Source organism: Octodon degus, unplaced genomic scaffold, assembly GCF_000260255.1.
Source record: "Octodon degus isolate 3935 unplaced genomic scaffold, OctDeg1.0 scaffold00162, whole genome shotgun sequence".
In the NCBI taxonomy this organism is placed as follows: domain Eukaryota; kingdom Metazoa; phylum Chordata; class Mammalia; order Rodentia; family Octodontidae; genus Octodon; species Octodon degus.
Window position 1 is genome coordinate 1,261,422 of NW_004524738.1, and position 15,883 is coordinate 1,277,304.

The 15,883-nt window shown below is 52.6% G+C and overlaps 1 protein-coding gene across 2 annotated transcripts in view; it reads right to left on the reverse strand.

The window, feature by feature from the left end:
* Positions 1-9,725: 9,725 nt before the first annotated feature.
* Thnsl2 (threonine synthase like 2) overlaps positions 9,726-15,883 on the reverse strand; it is a 19,658-nt gene continuing 13,500 nt past the window's right edge. The window contains exons 6-10 of one of the 2 annotated variants that reach the window (XM_012517284.2): positions 15,464-15,612; positions 15,232-15,357; positions 12,488-12,639; positions 11,875-12,130; positions 9,794-9,881 (exon numbers count right to left, since the gene is read on the reverse strand). In XM_012517284.2, coding sequence (XP_012372738.1) covers positions 11,905-12,130; positions 12,488-12,639; positions 15,232-15,357; positions 15,464-15,612 — 653 coding nt within the window. In that variant the 3' untranslated portion in view covers positions 9,794-9,881; positions 11,875-11,904. Of the gene's footprint in view, positions 9,882-11,874; positions 12,131-12,487; positions 12,640-15,231; positions 15,358-15,463; positions 15,613-15,883 lie in introns of both variants that reach the window. The other variant, XM_023702911.1, reaches the window with a different exon arrangement.

Sequence of the window (15,883 nt, forward strand, 5' to 3'; positions counted from 1 at the left end):
CCATCTGTCTGTGGCATCCGTGAGCAGAACCGTTGTCCCTGGAGTGTGGAAGGGAAAGCCCGGCCCACAGCTTTCATATTCCTCTGGAAAGCCATGCCTTGTCACTGTTCTGCATTTGGCTCGTTCTTCGAGACTTCTTGCTCCTTTCTGAGCCGCAGTTCAGCCTTGCTGTTGTCCCCTTCCTACATTTGTCTTCCCAGGGGCCTCTCTACAACCCTGGCCACTGGCAAAATTTCTCCAGGAGCCTGAGGCTTAGGCTGGTTTCATAGTTTTGCCTTGGTGAACACCCGCAATAATCCCAACCCATCCTCTCTGCCGTTAAATCGACGGTAAAGCCCCAACTCTTGGGGGTTCTGCCACAGGCAGCCCGAAGCCCTGCAGCCTCTGTGGAAATGGCCTCAGCAGGACAGCCACCTCCCTTGAAGGCCCCTGCTTGGCTGATAGGGCAATGAGCATCGTCTTCTCCACCCTCCCAAGGGAAGGCGCCGCCCTGCGGCTCTGCGCCCCTTCCGGAGGCTGCTTCTCTGACATCACATGTGCAAAGCTTAAGGCTTCTCGGGCCCAGACCGCTCTCCACAACTTCCTAGGCCAGAGCTGCTGTTTCATTTTGATCCCCAACCCCCTTGGGCAAAGAAAGGAAAGGAAGCTTCCAGAAAAGATGGAAAGAAAAATCCGAGGGGGTGGGGGCCCACAAAGCTGCACTTGTGAGGCCCAGTCAACTGGTGCAAGGATTTTATCCACATTATCCCAAGAAAAAGAGACTCCTACCTCCAGGCTGGGAAACATAGGTGACCTTTGTTTGTTTTTTGTTCTTTTGCTTTTCTATATTTTCAGAATCTTAAAATTGTATTTGTTTATTTATCTTTTGCAAAGAGCCAATAACGGGGGGGGGGTAGGAACTAATTTTAAGAAGTGAGGCCGCAGCTGAAGTCCCCAGCCCTCCCTCCCTCTTCCCCTCCCCCTCCTCCTCCCCTCTCTCTCCCCTCCCCTCCTTCTTTCCCTCTCTTCCCCTGTTGGTCCTCCCCTCTCCCTCCTCCCTTCTCTCCTCCACCCCTCCCCCGCCCAGCCCCTCCCTCCCCCCAGCAGGTCCCAGGGTGGCTGTGGGCACAGGAAGTGGGGCTGGAGCTCAGAGGCAGCTCAAAGCTGGGATTTCTGGCCGAGCAGATCCTCCCATTCTTTGCTTCCAGCCCCAAATCCCACGCTTACTCGCTTCACAGCACCTACTTTTAACCTGCCAAATGCCACTAAATCTGCAAATTAAACCTCTGATTACAGAATTCCTTTTGATGTAAAAAAAAATGTGGGGATTTTTAAAATGTAATTATTCATACACTAAGATTTTAATTGTGCTTCTTTTCTCCCTCTCTTGCTTTTTTTTTTTTTTCTTTTCCAGGGCAGGGTGATTCCCCTGTGCTGGGCCTGCCCGGGCAGCACCAGGGGCCTGGCTCAGGAAGGGGCCCAGAGAGGGGCTGCTGCTAGGTTCCAGGAGGTGAGAGGGGTCTGGGAGCAGCCGGTGGTCCCAGGCCTCCCCCCACCTGCACCTCAGCTGTAGATGACAGCCAAGCACCGGCCGGGGCATCTCCTGCGCCAGTCGCGTTGGGCAGATGTCTCTGGGTGGAATCTGGCGCCGGCCGGATGCGGCCAGGAGCAAGGAAGATGCGCCCAACTGCCACTTGTCCTGGCCATGCCTCCCTGCTCCAAAGTGCAAGCAATCTGAGCTTTCCGCTTTTGTTTTTAAAAGTATGGTACCATGCACGCCATATAAAATCGAGCACACTGCGGCGCTGCCATCCGTGCGGTGCATCTCCGGAACGTGTTCTTCCTCTGGGCTGGAGCTCTGAGCCTACGGAACAAAGACTGCGGGGCCCGCTCCTTCCCCTCTGCTGGTGGCTGCGGGTCCTGGCTCTGTGCATCTCAGGCAGCCCACGTAAGTAGGCTCCTGCAATGTTTATTCTTCCTGTCTGGCTTCCGGTTGCCTCAGGCGCACGTGGGCTGGTAGGTGTCGCTCTCCCTCACACCATCCCCCCACGCAAGCTTCTCCAGGTCCTGTTTCCCCCCTTTTCACAGGAACACAGCCATCCTGGATCAGGACTCCCCCTCGTGACCTCATGCTGACTTAGTCATTCCCAGATGAGGTCACATCCACAGGGTGGAGGAGTTGGAACGCCACAATCTCTCGTGGGAGACAGACAATGCACTCGGTAACAAAGAATCAAATGGCAACAGGCAGTTTAGGTGCAGCAAGTGCCTTATTTTGCTCTTATAAGCTGCTGCACCACCAAGACAAGCAAAATATGTTGCTCTCTTTGCTTCACAGAATGTCAGAGGAAAAGACTAAAGCCTTGGCCCTTTGCAGATAGGGCCACCGAGCCCAGGGAGGCCCGCCTTGAATCTGGTCACACTCTAAACAGGATGCCAACGACAGCCTGTTACACTCCCCACACAGAGCTCATTCTACATCCAGGCTTTCTAGGATGAAAGAAAGCTCCTCAGATCCTGAGGTGGAGAATGACCCACATAGTGGCCTTATGAGCCATCTGTCCCCTCAGGAGATTGCAGAGATAGGTGGAAGGCTGAGACGGAGGGGAGAAGCTGACCCTTAAATGGTGGCAGCAGAAGCCGCAGACATCCCCCAGGGAGCACAGGAGCAGGCCCAGCCCTCAGAGGCATCCTTTGCACTCCAGGCTGGACTCCAGAGGTCAGGAAGGCAGGAACCCTGAGGAGATGTGATGCCCAGCCAGGAATGAAGCTGTACTCCCAAGTGGCTGTGCTCTCAGCAGCTGGAGGAGAGACAGATGTGGAGCAGGCGCTGGGCAGAACATTGTTGCCTCCACTGTATAGCAGCTCAAGGGATGCTGTACGCGTGACAGCTCTTGGAAGTGGATGCCTGAGCTTCATGTACTCCTGTCCTTTGGGAGCCACCCCAGCCTGCCAAGTGGCAGTGACAAGGATGGCCCTGGAAGGGAGGCAGACAGCAGGCAAAGGCTGTTGTCTTGGGCACCTTGTGCACCCTTCACAGCCTCAGTGCTCATCTGAAAGGGACATTTGAGGAGCTGAGGCGGGACCGTGTGCCCTGCATGTGCCTGGCACACAGGAGCCACTCAGAAAACCTCAATCCCCTCCTCAAGGTAGGGTGGACTTGGCTATGTCCTGACTTCTCCAAATTATTCTGTGCATGTTTTACCTCGTGGCTGACATATTGATTTGCTAGGGCTGCAGTACTTTTCCATCTGTCTATGTCTGTGTCCACATTTGTTCTTCTAATAAAGATATCTGTCCTGTCGGATCGGTGCCCAGTGTAAAGACCTCCTTTTTTTTTTTTTTTTTCCCGGAACCGGGGATTGAACTCAGACCCTTGAGCTTGCCAGGGAAGCGCTTATTCTACTGAGCCATCTCCCCAGCCCAAAAGACCTCTTTTTACTTTAATTGCTTTTTGAAGACCCTATCTTCAAAGATAGTCATGGGCTGGACAGATAGTTGAGCAGTTTAAGCACCTGCTTGGCAAGCACAAGGACCTGGGTTTGATCACCAGTAACACATGCCATGCTGGCCCTGTGCCAAGCTGGCCACTGAAACCAGGCTTGGTGGTGCATGCCTGTAATCCCAGTGCCGGGGAGGCTAAGACAGGAGGATCACTACAAATCCAAGCTGGATAGTGAGACCTTGTACAAAAAAACAAAACAAAACAAAAGACTGGCATTAGGATTTCAACATATAGATTTTTACTATCATTCCATAATGCTGGTAAGAGCTATTTCCCCCTTCTGAGAAATACTGCAGCAATGACCTAGTGCCCTTTCTCCTTGGTGTGTGTGTGTGTGTGTGTGTGTGTGTGTGTGTGTGTGTGTTTGTGTACAGGTGTCATGGAAATTGCTAGAGAGCAAAGGCTACCTTGTTCTTCAGGATGCTTCCTTGGTTTAGCACAGGACCAAACACATAGTAGGGTTTTATAAACTCCAGGAGTTTAAGTGCCTCTTGCCACCCAACCTAAGATGGAAAGCAAGACTTTTGTTGCGAGTAAAGTCATCCCCTCCCTCTGAGGACCTGAGCTATGAAAGATGCTTCCCCGTGGAGGGCCGAGGTGTGGACTAGCAGGGAGCACAGAGAATGTGGGGCTCAACTCCATGACTTCACATGTGAGGGCCCGGCCACTCTGAGAGGGGGTGAGAGTGTTGCCTCTCATGAGGACGGTAGAGACCAGAGTGGGGATGGGGCTTCCTGTCTGCCAGACCATTCCCCCACGCAGTGTGGGACTGCCTCTGCCCTCAGGTGTGGTTCTACCCCAGCACCTTCTGCCAACCATAGAGCTGATGACAATGCCCACTCCTGAACCCACAGCTGGCATTCTTTCCTATGGGAAAAATGCAGGGCTTTTGTTAGACAGGGGAAATAAGTTCAGGAGCTCAATCTGGAGTCTTACATGATGACTGTGATTCATATCCACATGTGGTGCTTGGACGCTGCTCAGTGTGACCACTTAAATCACAGGAGGACAGTCAAGTTCCAAAGATTGTGCAGGCAAGGAAGAAGGTTCCTGGTGCAAGAATGGCCCTGAGGACACTGTGGTCCTTTCTTGCTTATTTATTCTTTTATTTATTTTTTAATTTTTTGTACCAGGAATGAAACTTAGGACTTCACGCTTGCCAGGCAGGTACCATGCCTGTTGAGCTACATCCTGGGCCTGATCCTTTCTTTCTGATGACGGTGATCGTCCTGAGCACACATCGTCCCTAGCATGCTACGCTGTATGGAGTCTGGGAAACTCGACCTATCTGTAGGTGGCATCTGGGCCACTCTCCTTGGAGGAGCAGTTTTCTCCATTTTGGCTGAACCTGACCCTAGTTCTATGTCTTGTTGTGTACAGTGCTGGCTAGGGCTTTTCCTTGTCCCTTCAATTGGCTTTAGGCAATGCAAATCTGTTCAGCCCAGGTGCTGGTGTGTGGTTTTTGAAGCAAGGAGACAGGGCAGTGTTTCTCCCCGCCTCCGCCCCCGCCCCCCATAGCTCCCAAATAAAATACATGTGAGGTGGGTGAGGCAGGATGGAGAGCCGTGCTCCTTGCTGTGGGCTGTGACTGAGCCTCAGGATAAGAGGCTGTGACTTCCCAGGGCATGAAAGATCACATGTCAGAGCTGAAGCACGGACCCCCAAAACATTAGATGCCACCCCCATTGTGTCATGCAGACTACTCCTTCTGCATCTCCTTCTCTCTGCATGCTGCAGAGCTGATTTCGAACCTCCTACCTAGCCCAGCTCACAGCACTCATTACTACCTACCATTCTCATAGTGACTCAGCCTCAAGCCACTGACTTCTTCATGAATTAATAAAATCTGGGTTCGGCCCTGGGTCAAAGCCTTTGTTCCAGTTAGCCATCGTCATGGCTGGACTTAGGACCTCTCAGTTCCCCAAAACTACATTGCGGTGTCTTTATTCTCACCATGGGTTGCACTGAAAGTGGTAGATGGGAACAAACTCACTAGAATTCCAATAACTTTTCCATGGGATTACAACTATAAACTTCCTGGGTTGCAGTGAAGACCAGGAAGGGCTCTCTATAAAATGACTTTTACACTGAATCTCCAGTTTTAACATGGAGACTGCTATAATTATCTATGAAGACATTTGTGATTTTGCTCGATAACGAAGTCCAAGGTGTTGCTGGGAATATCTGTTTTTGCCAGCACAGATATGTGAAAAAGATGCTAACCTTTTATTTTAGGGTAGAGAAAATAAATATGCAGGTTTTCCACTTGAAGTTCTTAGACCTTCTGGATTGTATCATTGGTAACAGAACTCAAGTTAAAAACCTGCCCTTAGGATTGGGCCAAAAATGGGTCTTGTTTTTACTCAAGCACCTAATAGTAGCATCCAGTAAGGGTTCAATACCTGTGAGACTTCCTAAGTTAAAAAAAAATTCAGGGGGCTGGTGAGATGGCTCAGTGGTCTAGAGCACCTACTTGAAACAGGCTTGGCAGAACACAGGGACCGCGGTTCAATCCCCCAGCACCACATGCCAGCCAGCCCCGCCCCCTGGTGGGCTGAGCTGGCCACACACACACACACACACACACACACACACACACAAATAAATAAAATTAAAAAAAAAATTCAGCAAGGAAGGTGACCAAGACGGGGGCAGGCTAGACCTGTGCACCAGACCTGGAGTTTGGAAGAGCTTAAGGCTTCTCGGGGGATCCTTAGGTGAGGTCTTCCTACCCTGAAAGGACTGTCTATCCCATATCTTTCATTTTCCAGGCTTTGGAAGATGGCTGCTTGGTATCTGCAAGAAGGTACCCAATGGGAACAGCCAATCCTTCAGAGAATCTATGCCCAGTCTCCTTGGCCAGGTCAAGTGTGCTCTTCTGAAAGCTGTTAAGGGGGAGGCATTGTGCAAATGACCAGCCTGGAGTCCTACAGGTTCCCATCCCTGGTGAGCTCAGCAGCCCACTCCTCTCCATTCACTCATCTGTAAGAAGCCAGGATCAGGAGAGGTGACATTTTCCAAGAGGATCCAGGTACGCATCCAGCTGTTTTAGAAATTCTCCATCGGGGAAGTGCTTGGTGTGTGTGATATTCCTTTTTTTTTGGGGGGGAGAGGGGGTGCCAGAGATTGAACTCAGGACCTTACACTTGCCAAGCAGGTGCTTAAGCCACTAAGCTATCTCCCTAGTCCCCACAGTCCCTCTTGAGAAATTTTTGAAAAAGATTTTTCCAGACCATCAGTGTGGCCACTCTAAAACTCAGTCACATTGCCTAATTTCAGCATCTGCATTTGCGCTTGACTTTATGTGCTGGAAAAATACTATCTCTATATGAATATCTTAACAATACCATGTCACAACAGGTAAGGAGAGGCAGGCCGGACATACCCGGGACGAGCTGCCACCAAGCAAAAGCCAAGCGGCATCACAGCTGCTGTGATAGGGACAGTTCCCTGGGGTCACAAGACAGAAAGCAGGGAAGAGTGAAGGACTGCAGCCCATGGGAGAGAAACACCACACACACAGCTCTGACCCTGTTGCTGGGCAAAGAGCCAGGGTCACGCTGCACCCGGGGCGGGAGGCAGCACGTGATGCGTGCTTCACACAGTAACATGCTCTTGACTTTGTTGGTTGTGTCTGTAGAGCTGTTCACACTGAGAATTCATTTCTGCTGATCCCGTGTGTGTGTGTGTGTGTGTGTGTGTGTGTGTGTGTGTGTGTGTGTGTCTACACCTAGTCGTTTCGCAGTTGTATGTTTCTAGGCACTGGAGGAGCTTTACCATGAAACTAAGAACTAAGACAACATCGCAGGCCTCTGTGACTTTATTTTTTTTTAAGAAGGGGAACTTTTACGTTAAATTTGAGAATGAATTAAAAAATATTTTCGGGGGCCAGGACTGTAGTTCAGGGGTAGAGGGTTTGCTCAGTATGTAATAAAGGCTGGGTTCGGTGGAGAACAATTCTCAAAGAAAAAATTAAAAACTGACAAAACTTGGGATCACGCCCCCGCTGACCATCAGGGCACCTGACTCCCAAAGAACTTGGATTTGCAAGGCCAGGGACTGGGGAGATGGCTCAGTGGAATAAGCGCTTCCCTGGCAAGGCCGTGAGCCCTACCGGTGTAGGTTGCCCCTGGGCTCAGGATTAGCCAACTTCAGAAGGAAGACTTTGGGTGTGCTCTGCTGCCCTCTCTTGGCCACACGAAGCATTAGCTGGACTCCTGCGTTCTGGAGACTACCAGGACTTTGGGAATTGTCTGTCCAGAACAGGTGGTGGCAGCCCGCAGCAACCTTTGATTGTGGGATATTGCATAAAGTGGGGCTCCAACTTCTCTGAACCCTCATGACCTAAACTGAGTCAATCTTACACGCAAGCTCTGGTAGCCCTGGGTGAGGGCTGATGGGGGGAAGGCAGCCTCCCGGGAGAGAAAGGAACAGAGACAGGCTCTCCTGGAGGCCCTTCAAGGCCAGGCCACGGGGAGGCGCCACACTTTCATCCTGGCCTGAAGGATGGATGTCACTTTTCATCTGTCCCAGAAGGAAGGGAAGGGAGGCCCACTCCCACGCAGACATTCTTAGCTGCAGCAGGAAGCCCTGAAAAAGGAGACAAAAGTCCTGAATCCAGGAAGGTCCCCTTCTGTTCCACTGGCTCTGGGGACCCCGCTACCCCCAGCTTTGGTCTGGGCCCTCAATGCCTCCTTTGGTTCTGCTCCAGTCTAAGGTCCTCAAGGAAGGCTAGATTTGGGGGCCATGTCCTGGGCTTATGGCTTATTCATCAATGGCTTTTAGGGAATGCTTAGGTAGTGGGGACAAACCCTATGCCAGCTCTCAGTGCTGAGGGAGGAGGAAGGGTGCGGGAGGGCAGCCAGGTCCTGTGTGCAGAAGCAGGTACCGGCAGCCCTGACAGCTCCTGGATGTGGCCACCGCTCTCCATCTCTGCATCGCTCAGGCCCAGCTCCGTCTTCTGCTTTCTCCATTCCTAGGTGCCCCTCACTGCCCGGCACACGACAGGGAGTCAGCACTTTGGCCACCAGCATTTGCCCAGCTCTCAGCCCTGCCAGGCCCAGGGTACAGACAAGTACACTGGAGGGTGGGGACCAAAAGGGGGCTCTGGGAAGAGGATGTTTTCTCGGGCTGAGGAACAGAGGAGCCCTCCCTGTCCTCTTTCTGGGAGATGAGCAGCCTAGTCCTCCCAGTAACCCCATGTTCATTTAGGACACAGCTGAGAACCTCAGCAAAGCTTCCCAGGCCTTGGGAAAGTACCATAGCCATCCTAAGTGACAGTGAGGTCCTGAGCTCCTGCAGTGATGAGGACAGCCAACATGACAAGCTTCTCCAGGAGGCTGAGCAGTGCACCATCTTCCCCCTCCCAAGCCAAAGAGGAAGACCAGAGCTCTCCCAAAATGGACCACAGCCATCCTCAACCACAAGGTCCCAGTGCCTCTTCCCATGACAACAGCCAAGTTCATCAGGAAAGCCAGCAGGACAAGGTCCTCCAGCAGAACAGCCCAAGAGAACCAGCAGCTTCCAGCAGCTCCGACAGCTTCTCCAAACAGCTTCCCTAACCCCACACTGACACCTTCTCCTGTTCTGCATCTTATGCCGCAGGTAACAATCCTCAGATTGGCCTCTCCACCAGCATGGTGCTAGTTCAATGCAGCTGATGTGACAAGTTGACCACCAGTTAGGAATCCACTACAGCAGGCTAGCAGAAGTGCTGCTGATGACCCTAAGGTCCTTGGCCCGCACACAGCACCGGCAGTCCTGTTGCTCGGCACCCCAGCTGGGCCAACTTCCACCCCACTCTGTGCCGAGCTGCGTCAGCACACCGAGAACCTCAGCAGAACTTTACCCCCAAGGGAGAGGCATCCTCCCAGGCAAGATAAGACTGATTCCCAAGGCAATTAGTAAAAAACACACAGTAGCTTAAAAGTACTAAATTGTTCGGTGCAGACTATAATTGTGTTAATAGGAAGAACCATTTGTACGGCATTTGAGAGTTTACCTAGCACTTAGCAATACATTATGTCAGGTAATCCTCAAAGTAAACCTGCAAGGTAGGTAAGTGTTCTGATCAGCAGAAGAGGAAACTGAGGCTCATGGACCGGAAACCACTGATTTGTGGTCACAGTACCAAAGAGTGGACAACTGGTAGAAGACTCCAAGTCTCGCTTCTGGGGGTATCCAGAGGGGTGTGTGTGTGTGTGTTGGCTCAGGCTGATGCAAGGGTAGACCACAGCCTGTGTGGTTTTAGAAGATGGAAATATATTCCCTTCTGGTGCCAGAGGTCGGATGCCTGAGATCCAGGTGCCAGTGCCTAAGACTTCTTGTCAAGTTGCATGTGGCATCTTTCCGTGCTGTTTTCTGGGTGTGCCCACATCTGGGTCTTTGTTTCTTCTTCCTATAAGGATACCAGTGAGCCACAATGGCTACACATAGATCAGGACACACACACACACACACACACACACACACACACACACACACTTGCCATGCTGGTCTGAGGGTGTGTGGTGTGTGCGCACACAGGGCAGGTGGTGCATCTATGAACTCCTCATTCTGGTCCCCTCCTCCCCTCTACTGCCCCTCTGGGCTGGTGCACAGTGGCCTTGGTCCCTGCCCTTGAAGCCAGGGTGCCCGCAGCCCATGCTTCCTGCCTGCTGGTGCCGGGGCAAGGGCTCCAACCAGGCTTCTTACACAGTGTGGTGGCCTCTCAGAGGCAGGCAAGTCCTAGGACCAATGGAGGACACATTGGTTTCCTTGGAAACAGGGCAAAGGAGCTACTGGGCAGCAGGAAAGCAAGGCTGTGGTGCCTCCCAGAGGCCACTGGTGAAGCACAGCTGTGCTCCCCAACACACCCAAGAAATGGGGTGGGGGCCCAGCGGCAGGGCCTCACCAGGGAAGGATGGAGGCTGACAGCAGAGTGGACCCCACAGAAGCGCCTGGCTGCAGAGGATGCACCGGCACGCTCAAACTCCGAGGCTCAAGTGCCAGCCTTGGTGCTCACTAACAGTGCGACTCAGGCTGGTATCTGAGGTCTCAGAGCCTTGGTTTCCTAATCTGTAAAATGGGGAAATGGTAGCATGCACTACCTTTGTGGATAGTACTCATCCAAGGTCAAATGAGCTAAGTTTTGTGAAGACCCATGGCCCACAGTAGGGGCACTGTAACTTTGGTGGCCTCCTCCGCTAGGAAGATACTTAGGAGTTGTACACCTGAGCTGGTAGAAAGATGAATATAATCCAACCTGCATTGTATCCATTGCTTTCTCTGGATTAAAAAAAAAAAAAAAAAAAGCAAAACATTTTCTAGGGCCTCAATCAACATCTTGACCCCTGAGCACCAGGCCAACTGGTCCTAGTGAGTGGCCCCAGGGGCTCCGGCTATGGATTGCAAAGTGTCTGAGAAACTGTGCTGAGGCCTAGAAGAAGCCAGTGTCATTCCTTTAGGGAATCTCCCTCCTGCTTCCAGGGTTCCCTCTTGGTTCACATATCAGGCTTCAAAGCCAAGTCCTCCAGTAGCTGGTGTCTCCCCTCCACCCCCACATTCCCGGGCATCTTGTATACACAGGGCTCACATCTGGTATAGGCAATCAGCATCAGTCTCCAGAGCCAGGGAAGGGCTCCTGAGGGCAGATAAGGGGCCTCCGGGTGGGGCAACAGCATCCTCTAGTGGTGAAAAATTCTTCCACCCCTTTCCCAAAGGGGACCTCAGATCCACAGCTTGAAGCTGACACTGACATTCATGACACGTGTTTGTCTAAAACTCCCAGTGCCCACAGGATCTGAGCCCAGTAGTATAAATCAGCAGCTCTGCCATGGTCTTCATACATGAAGAACAGACAACTGACCCTGTCTTCCCATACTGCCTGGCTCTGACGTCCTGAGCTCAGCCCTCTGCTACAGCCTTGCAAGCCTGCGCCAGCTCAGAGCAGCAGGTAGATACAGGTACTTTGGCCCAACACCCTGCAGCCATCAGGGCTGCAATGCGCCCAGCTCTGCTGGGAAGGGGTCTTCGGCAGACTGAGCAGTACGTTTATCCCAGGGATTCCCAAGGCTGCAATGGGCTCAGCCAGCACCTTGGGATTTGGTTTGGGGGCCAGAGAATTTGAGGCTTGGATACAGCTCCCTTAGAGCCCGTATTAACATGGTAAGTGGCCTCCACCTACCAAGGGCCAGTGTCCTAAACCCCTGAGCAGGGTAGCCCTGTGCCCAAGGCTCCTCGGTGGCAGGCCCAGAAACGTGCTCATCCCCAGAGGTGGGATGCGTTCCTGCCTTCACCCAGGTCCTCCAGGGACTGGAGTGGCCCTGCCAAACATGGAGCGCACAGCAAAAGCAGCTGGCCCTGGTGCAGCCTCTCAGCCTTCTGCGACCCCTAGGCAGTCACAGGCTCACCTCCCACCATCACGGCCAGCTCCAGCAGGGCTACTGCAAGCCTCTCAGTGACCGACCCCTCCACCTCCGGCTCAGGTCCTCGATGGTGTCCCGCAGCATCAGCGCCCAGGGGTCCCCTCTCCGCATTGGAGTGCAGCGGGTCTCCTTGCGCTCTAGAGCTGTGATCTCTTCTGGCATCTCAGGGGTCAGCCCGGCAGCCAGGACCACTTCTGGGAACTTGGCTGCAGAGGCAGGGGCCAGGCAGCACCGGGCAGCACTGTCAGGGATAGGGCGGGCAGCAGGGGCCAGAGGCCAGATGAGGGAACAGCAGCAGGCATAGGGAAGAGAAGGCACAGAAGGAAAGAGGGGGTCAGATCAGGGCTGGGCACAGAGGACACCAATGGCTGGATGACCTCACCTTGAACTCATGACTCTGCCCAGCTCCCAGTTAGGGGTCTAGACAATCAGGCCCTCCCCTAGCTGCCCTGGGGCTCCTGCCACACTTCTTCTGAGACCACCAGGCCACGCAGCACAACCTCCCCTCTCCCACCAAGCCATCTGTCCACAGATGGGGATTTGGGGAAGAGCACAGTCCCTAGAAGTCCCAGGTCTGTGACCCACACCCATGCTATACCTGGGCTGCAGCCCATCCATCTGCTGGTAATGGTAGCTCACAGCCACGGCCGAGTGAGGGCACAACAAGTACTGGTTCTCATCCCAGCAGCGGCCCATGGCCCGGGTGATGGCTTCATCCGACACTGACACAGAGGTCACCGCCTCTGAAAGCTGAAGGGTCCCAGAGCCAGGGCTGGGTGTCAGGGATAGGGAGTGGAGAACTAAAACCCCACAGCAGAGGCCGCAGCAGCACATCGCATAGCTGCACAGCAGGACCCCAAATGCAGCATCAGCTGCACAGCAGGACCCCAAATGCAACATCCACACCACGTGGGGGCTCCGCTCGCTCGCTCGGACACACTCTCCCAGCACTGAGCACTTCCCTCAGCTTGGAGGAAGGGCGCATTTGTGTTTTAGGGTCACAAATGGTGACCTATCCCTTGGATTGGGATTTGCTCATGAATCAGCAAAGCAGCTGCACACGGTTTGGTTCAACAGCCTGACGCACCCTGAGGGTCCAGGGCATGCAGATGTTTCTAGCACTTTGTGGCTGGTGGGGCAGCTTCTGGGGCGAGAGCTCCAGATGGCCAGCTGCCACCCAGCCCAAGAAGCAACTCCAGGAACCCTCCTGCCTCTGCAGACACAGGGACATTCCTGCCTCAGCACCTGTGTGGCAGGACGGTTCTGGAAATGTACTGTGTTTACAGCACACCAAACACCCCGCACAAACCCGGCAGCCACAGATACCAGCCTGCTGGAGTCATTTATATAGTGACCTGCCCTTCCCCATCAGGGATGGCGGAAGGCACTGAATGTAACCCCCACCCCTACCTTTTCTTCTTGCTTTGTGGTGCTGGGGATGGAGCCATCCCGGAGCCTCAGGACTGCTAGGCACTCGGCCACTGCACTCCCAGCCCAAAAGAGGCATTGTACCTTTGCATCCCCAGCGCCCCGCTCACGGTAAATAATGGGGCAAGTAAAAGAATGCTCCTCTGGGAGATGGACAGGCTTCTGTGTACACAACCAGGGAGGAAAGAAATAAATGGGGGAGAGAGTGCCTGTCTTCATGCAGCATCTTAGTTACATGAGAAGAAATGCGGGTGTCAAAACTGACTAGCTCAGTGGATGAAAGCGTCTGCAAGCAGGTGCAGGGGTCGGGGGTTCAATCCCCTGGCCTGCTGTGCTGGCTCCATCCCCCATGCACACAGAGACAGTGACTGAGACTGGCCGTGGTGTCATGCACCTGTAATCCCAGCTCTTGGAAGGCTGTAAACAGGCAGATCACTATGAGTCCAATCTAGTAGTGAGACCCTGAACACCCTGTAGACCCTTCCCTAAAATACAAAAACAAAACAAAAACAAAAAACAAACAAACAAAAAAAAAAAAAACAAAGAAACTGACCATGAGCTAAAAAGAAAAACCCTGATGTTTAACTTCATCCAAAGAAGCACAGATCGCAGAAGACAGAAATTGCACTGCTGTCTGCCTGGGCTCGGCTCAGCCTGGAGAATTGCTTCTGGTTTTGAGAACCATTCATAAGGAAGGTCGCCGACCACAAGGGATTAGGTCATAGAAGGGCCAGCTGAGGAACTGGGAAGACCAGGGGGAGTGAGGATGCACTCTGAACACAGGCCTCAGGTTGCATAGGCCAGAAGGAGCAGACTGCAGCTAAGGAGCCCGCTGCGATTAAGCCCGTGTAGGCCAGGGAGGTCCCGGTCACTGGAGGTATGGGGAGTCCACAAGGCCACTTAGGGGGTGTGGACAATGGAAGGCAGCTTCAGAGCCCCTGTATGTGACACATAAGCTAAGTGACATCACCTGGCTACATTAAAATAAATGCAATCTTTCCAACTTCTAAACTATGTCTCCTTCTTTGACAGAGACTGATAGAGAGGAGGGAGAGGCCCAAGAGATGGCTCAGTGGAATAAGTGCTTCCCTGGCAAGCACAAGGGCCTGAGTTCAATCCCTGGCTCTGAAAAAAAAAAAAAAAAAAAAAAAAAGGAAGAGAGAGAGTGGGGGCGGAGAGAGAGAATATTCAACAGAAACAAGGGTTTCTGCTCATACTATAAGGAAAACAAGGCTCTGCCCTGCTTGCTGGTTGTTACTATTATTAGAAATGAGGGCCGGGGAGATGGCTCAGTGGAATAAGCGCTTCCCTGGCAAGCGCAAGGGCCTGAGTTCAATCCCTGGTTCCGCAAAAAAAAAAAAAAAAAAAGAAATGAACACTATAATAAATAAAAACATTAACAGTTAACATTTGAAGCCTTATATTACCAGGCAGTTTGCAAAGTGCCTCACCTATATTGTTTGACTTAAATCTTACAGGGACCTTATGAAGTAGGCATTCTTTTTATTTATTTTTTAGTTAAGGCCTCATGATATAGTTTAGGCTGGACTCGGACTCACTATATAGCCCAGACTGACCTACAACTTGTGGCAATTGTCCTGCCTCAGCCTCCCACATGCTGGGATTACAGGTACACCCCACCATCTGTTTTTCTTCCCATTTTAAAGATGAGGAAATTGAGGTAGCAATTTTCAAAAACTAGCACAGCAGGTTTGGGGTTCAGCCCACCTGAATCTAAGCCACATTCTGCTGGCTCCCCTCATTCAATACACGAGCCTACCATCAGGTGACTGTAAGCATATCAGGCTCATACCAGATGCTCAGAAAATGGGGTGTCCCCTTCTTTTACTCCCACCCCAGTCTGCAGTGCAGCCATACCCCCTCCATTCCAGCGGGGTACAGCCAGCAACTGACCTTGCTGTGCAATTCCTTGGGTAGATGCACACCTTGGGTCCTTTCAAACTGCTCCATGAGGGCCCGGGTTACCTGGCTGTTGGAGCCCGAGAGCAGCCAGAAGATGCGCTCCATGTTGTAGGGCACCTGTCAGGAGGCAGAGTCCCAAGCCATCCTGACCGCAGCCCCCGACGGAAGCCCAGGCTCCACCCAGCAGTCCCTGGCTGCCTTGCTCTCTGCCCCACAGCCCCACCTGAATGTCCATGGCTGAGGCCAAGGTTGGTTGGACAGCCTGGGACAGAGAGAAGTCTCCGTGCTTGATGGTCCTGTGGATGATGTCGTTGTGGTTCACGGCCGCGACCAGGCGGATTGGCAGCCCCATCTTCTGAGCCAGGTACCCGGCTTGAGCCAAGACAGGAGGGGAAGAACAGTGTTTTTAGAAACAAAAGTGAAACCAATTTTATTTTAACTGGGCTTTGTCAAAATTTAAAACTTCTATGTTCTTTCAGCTTTCTGTAGCTCAAAGGATACTGCTGTGATGTAAGTGCGAAGGGACCCCAAAGACTCATGCATTGAGAACCTGATTCCCATTGTAGCTGGGTTTGGAGGCAGAGCCTAGCCAGGGGACTGGAGCCCAGGGCACTGACCTCATTACTGGATGGATCCTGTCCCC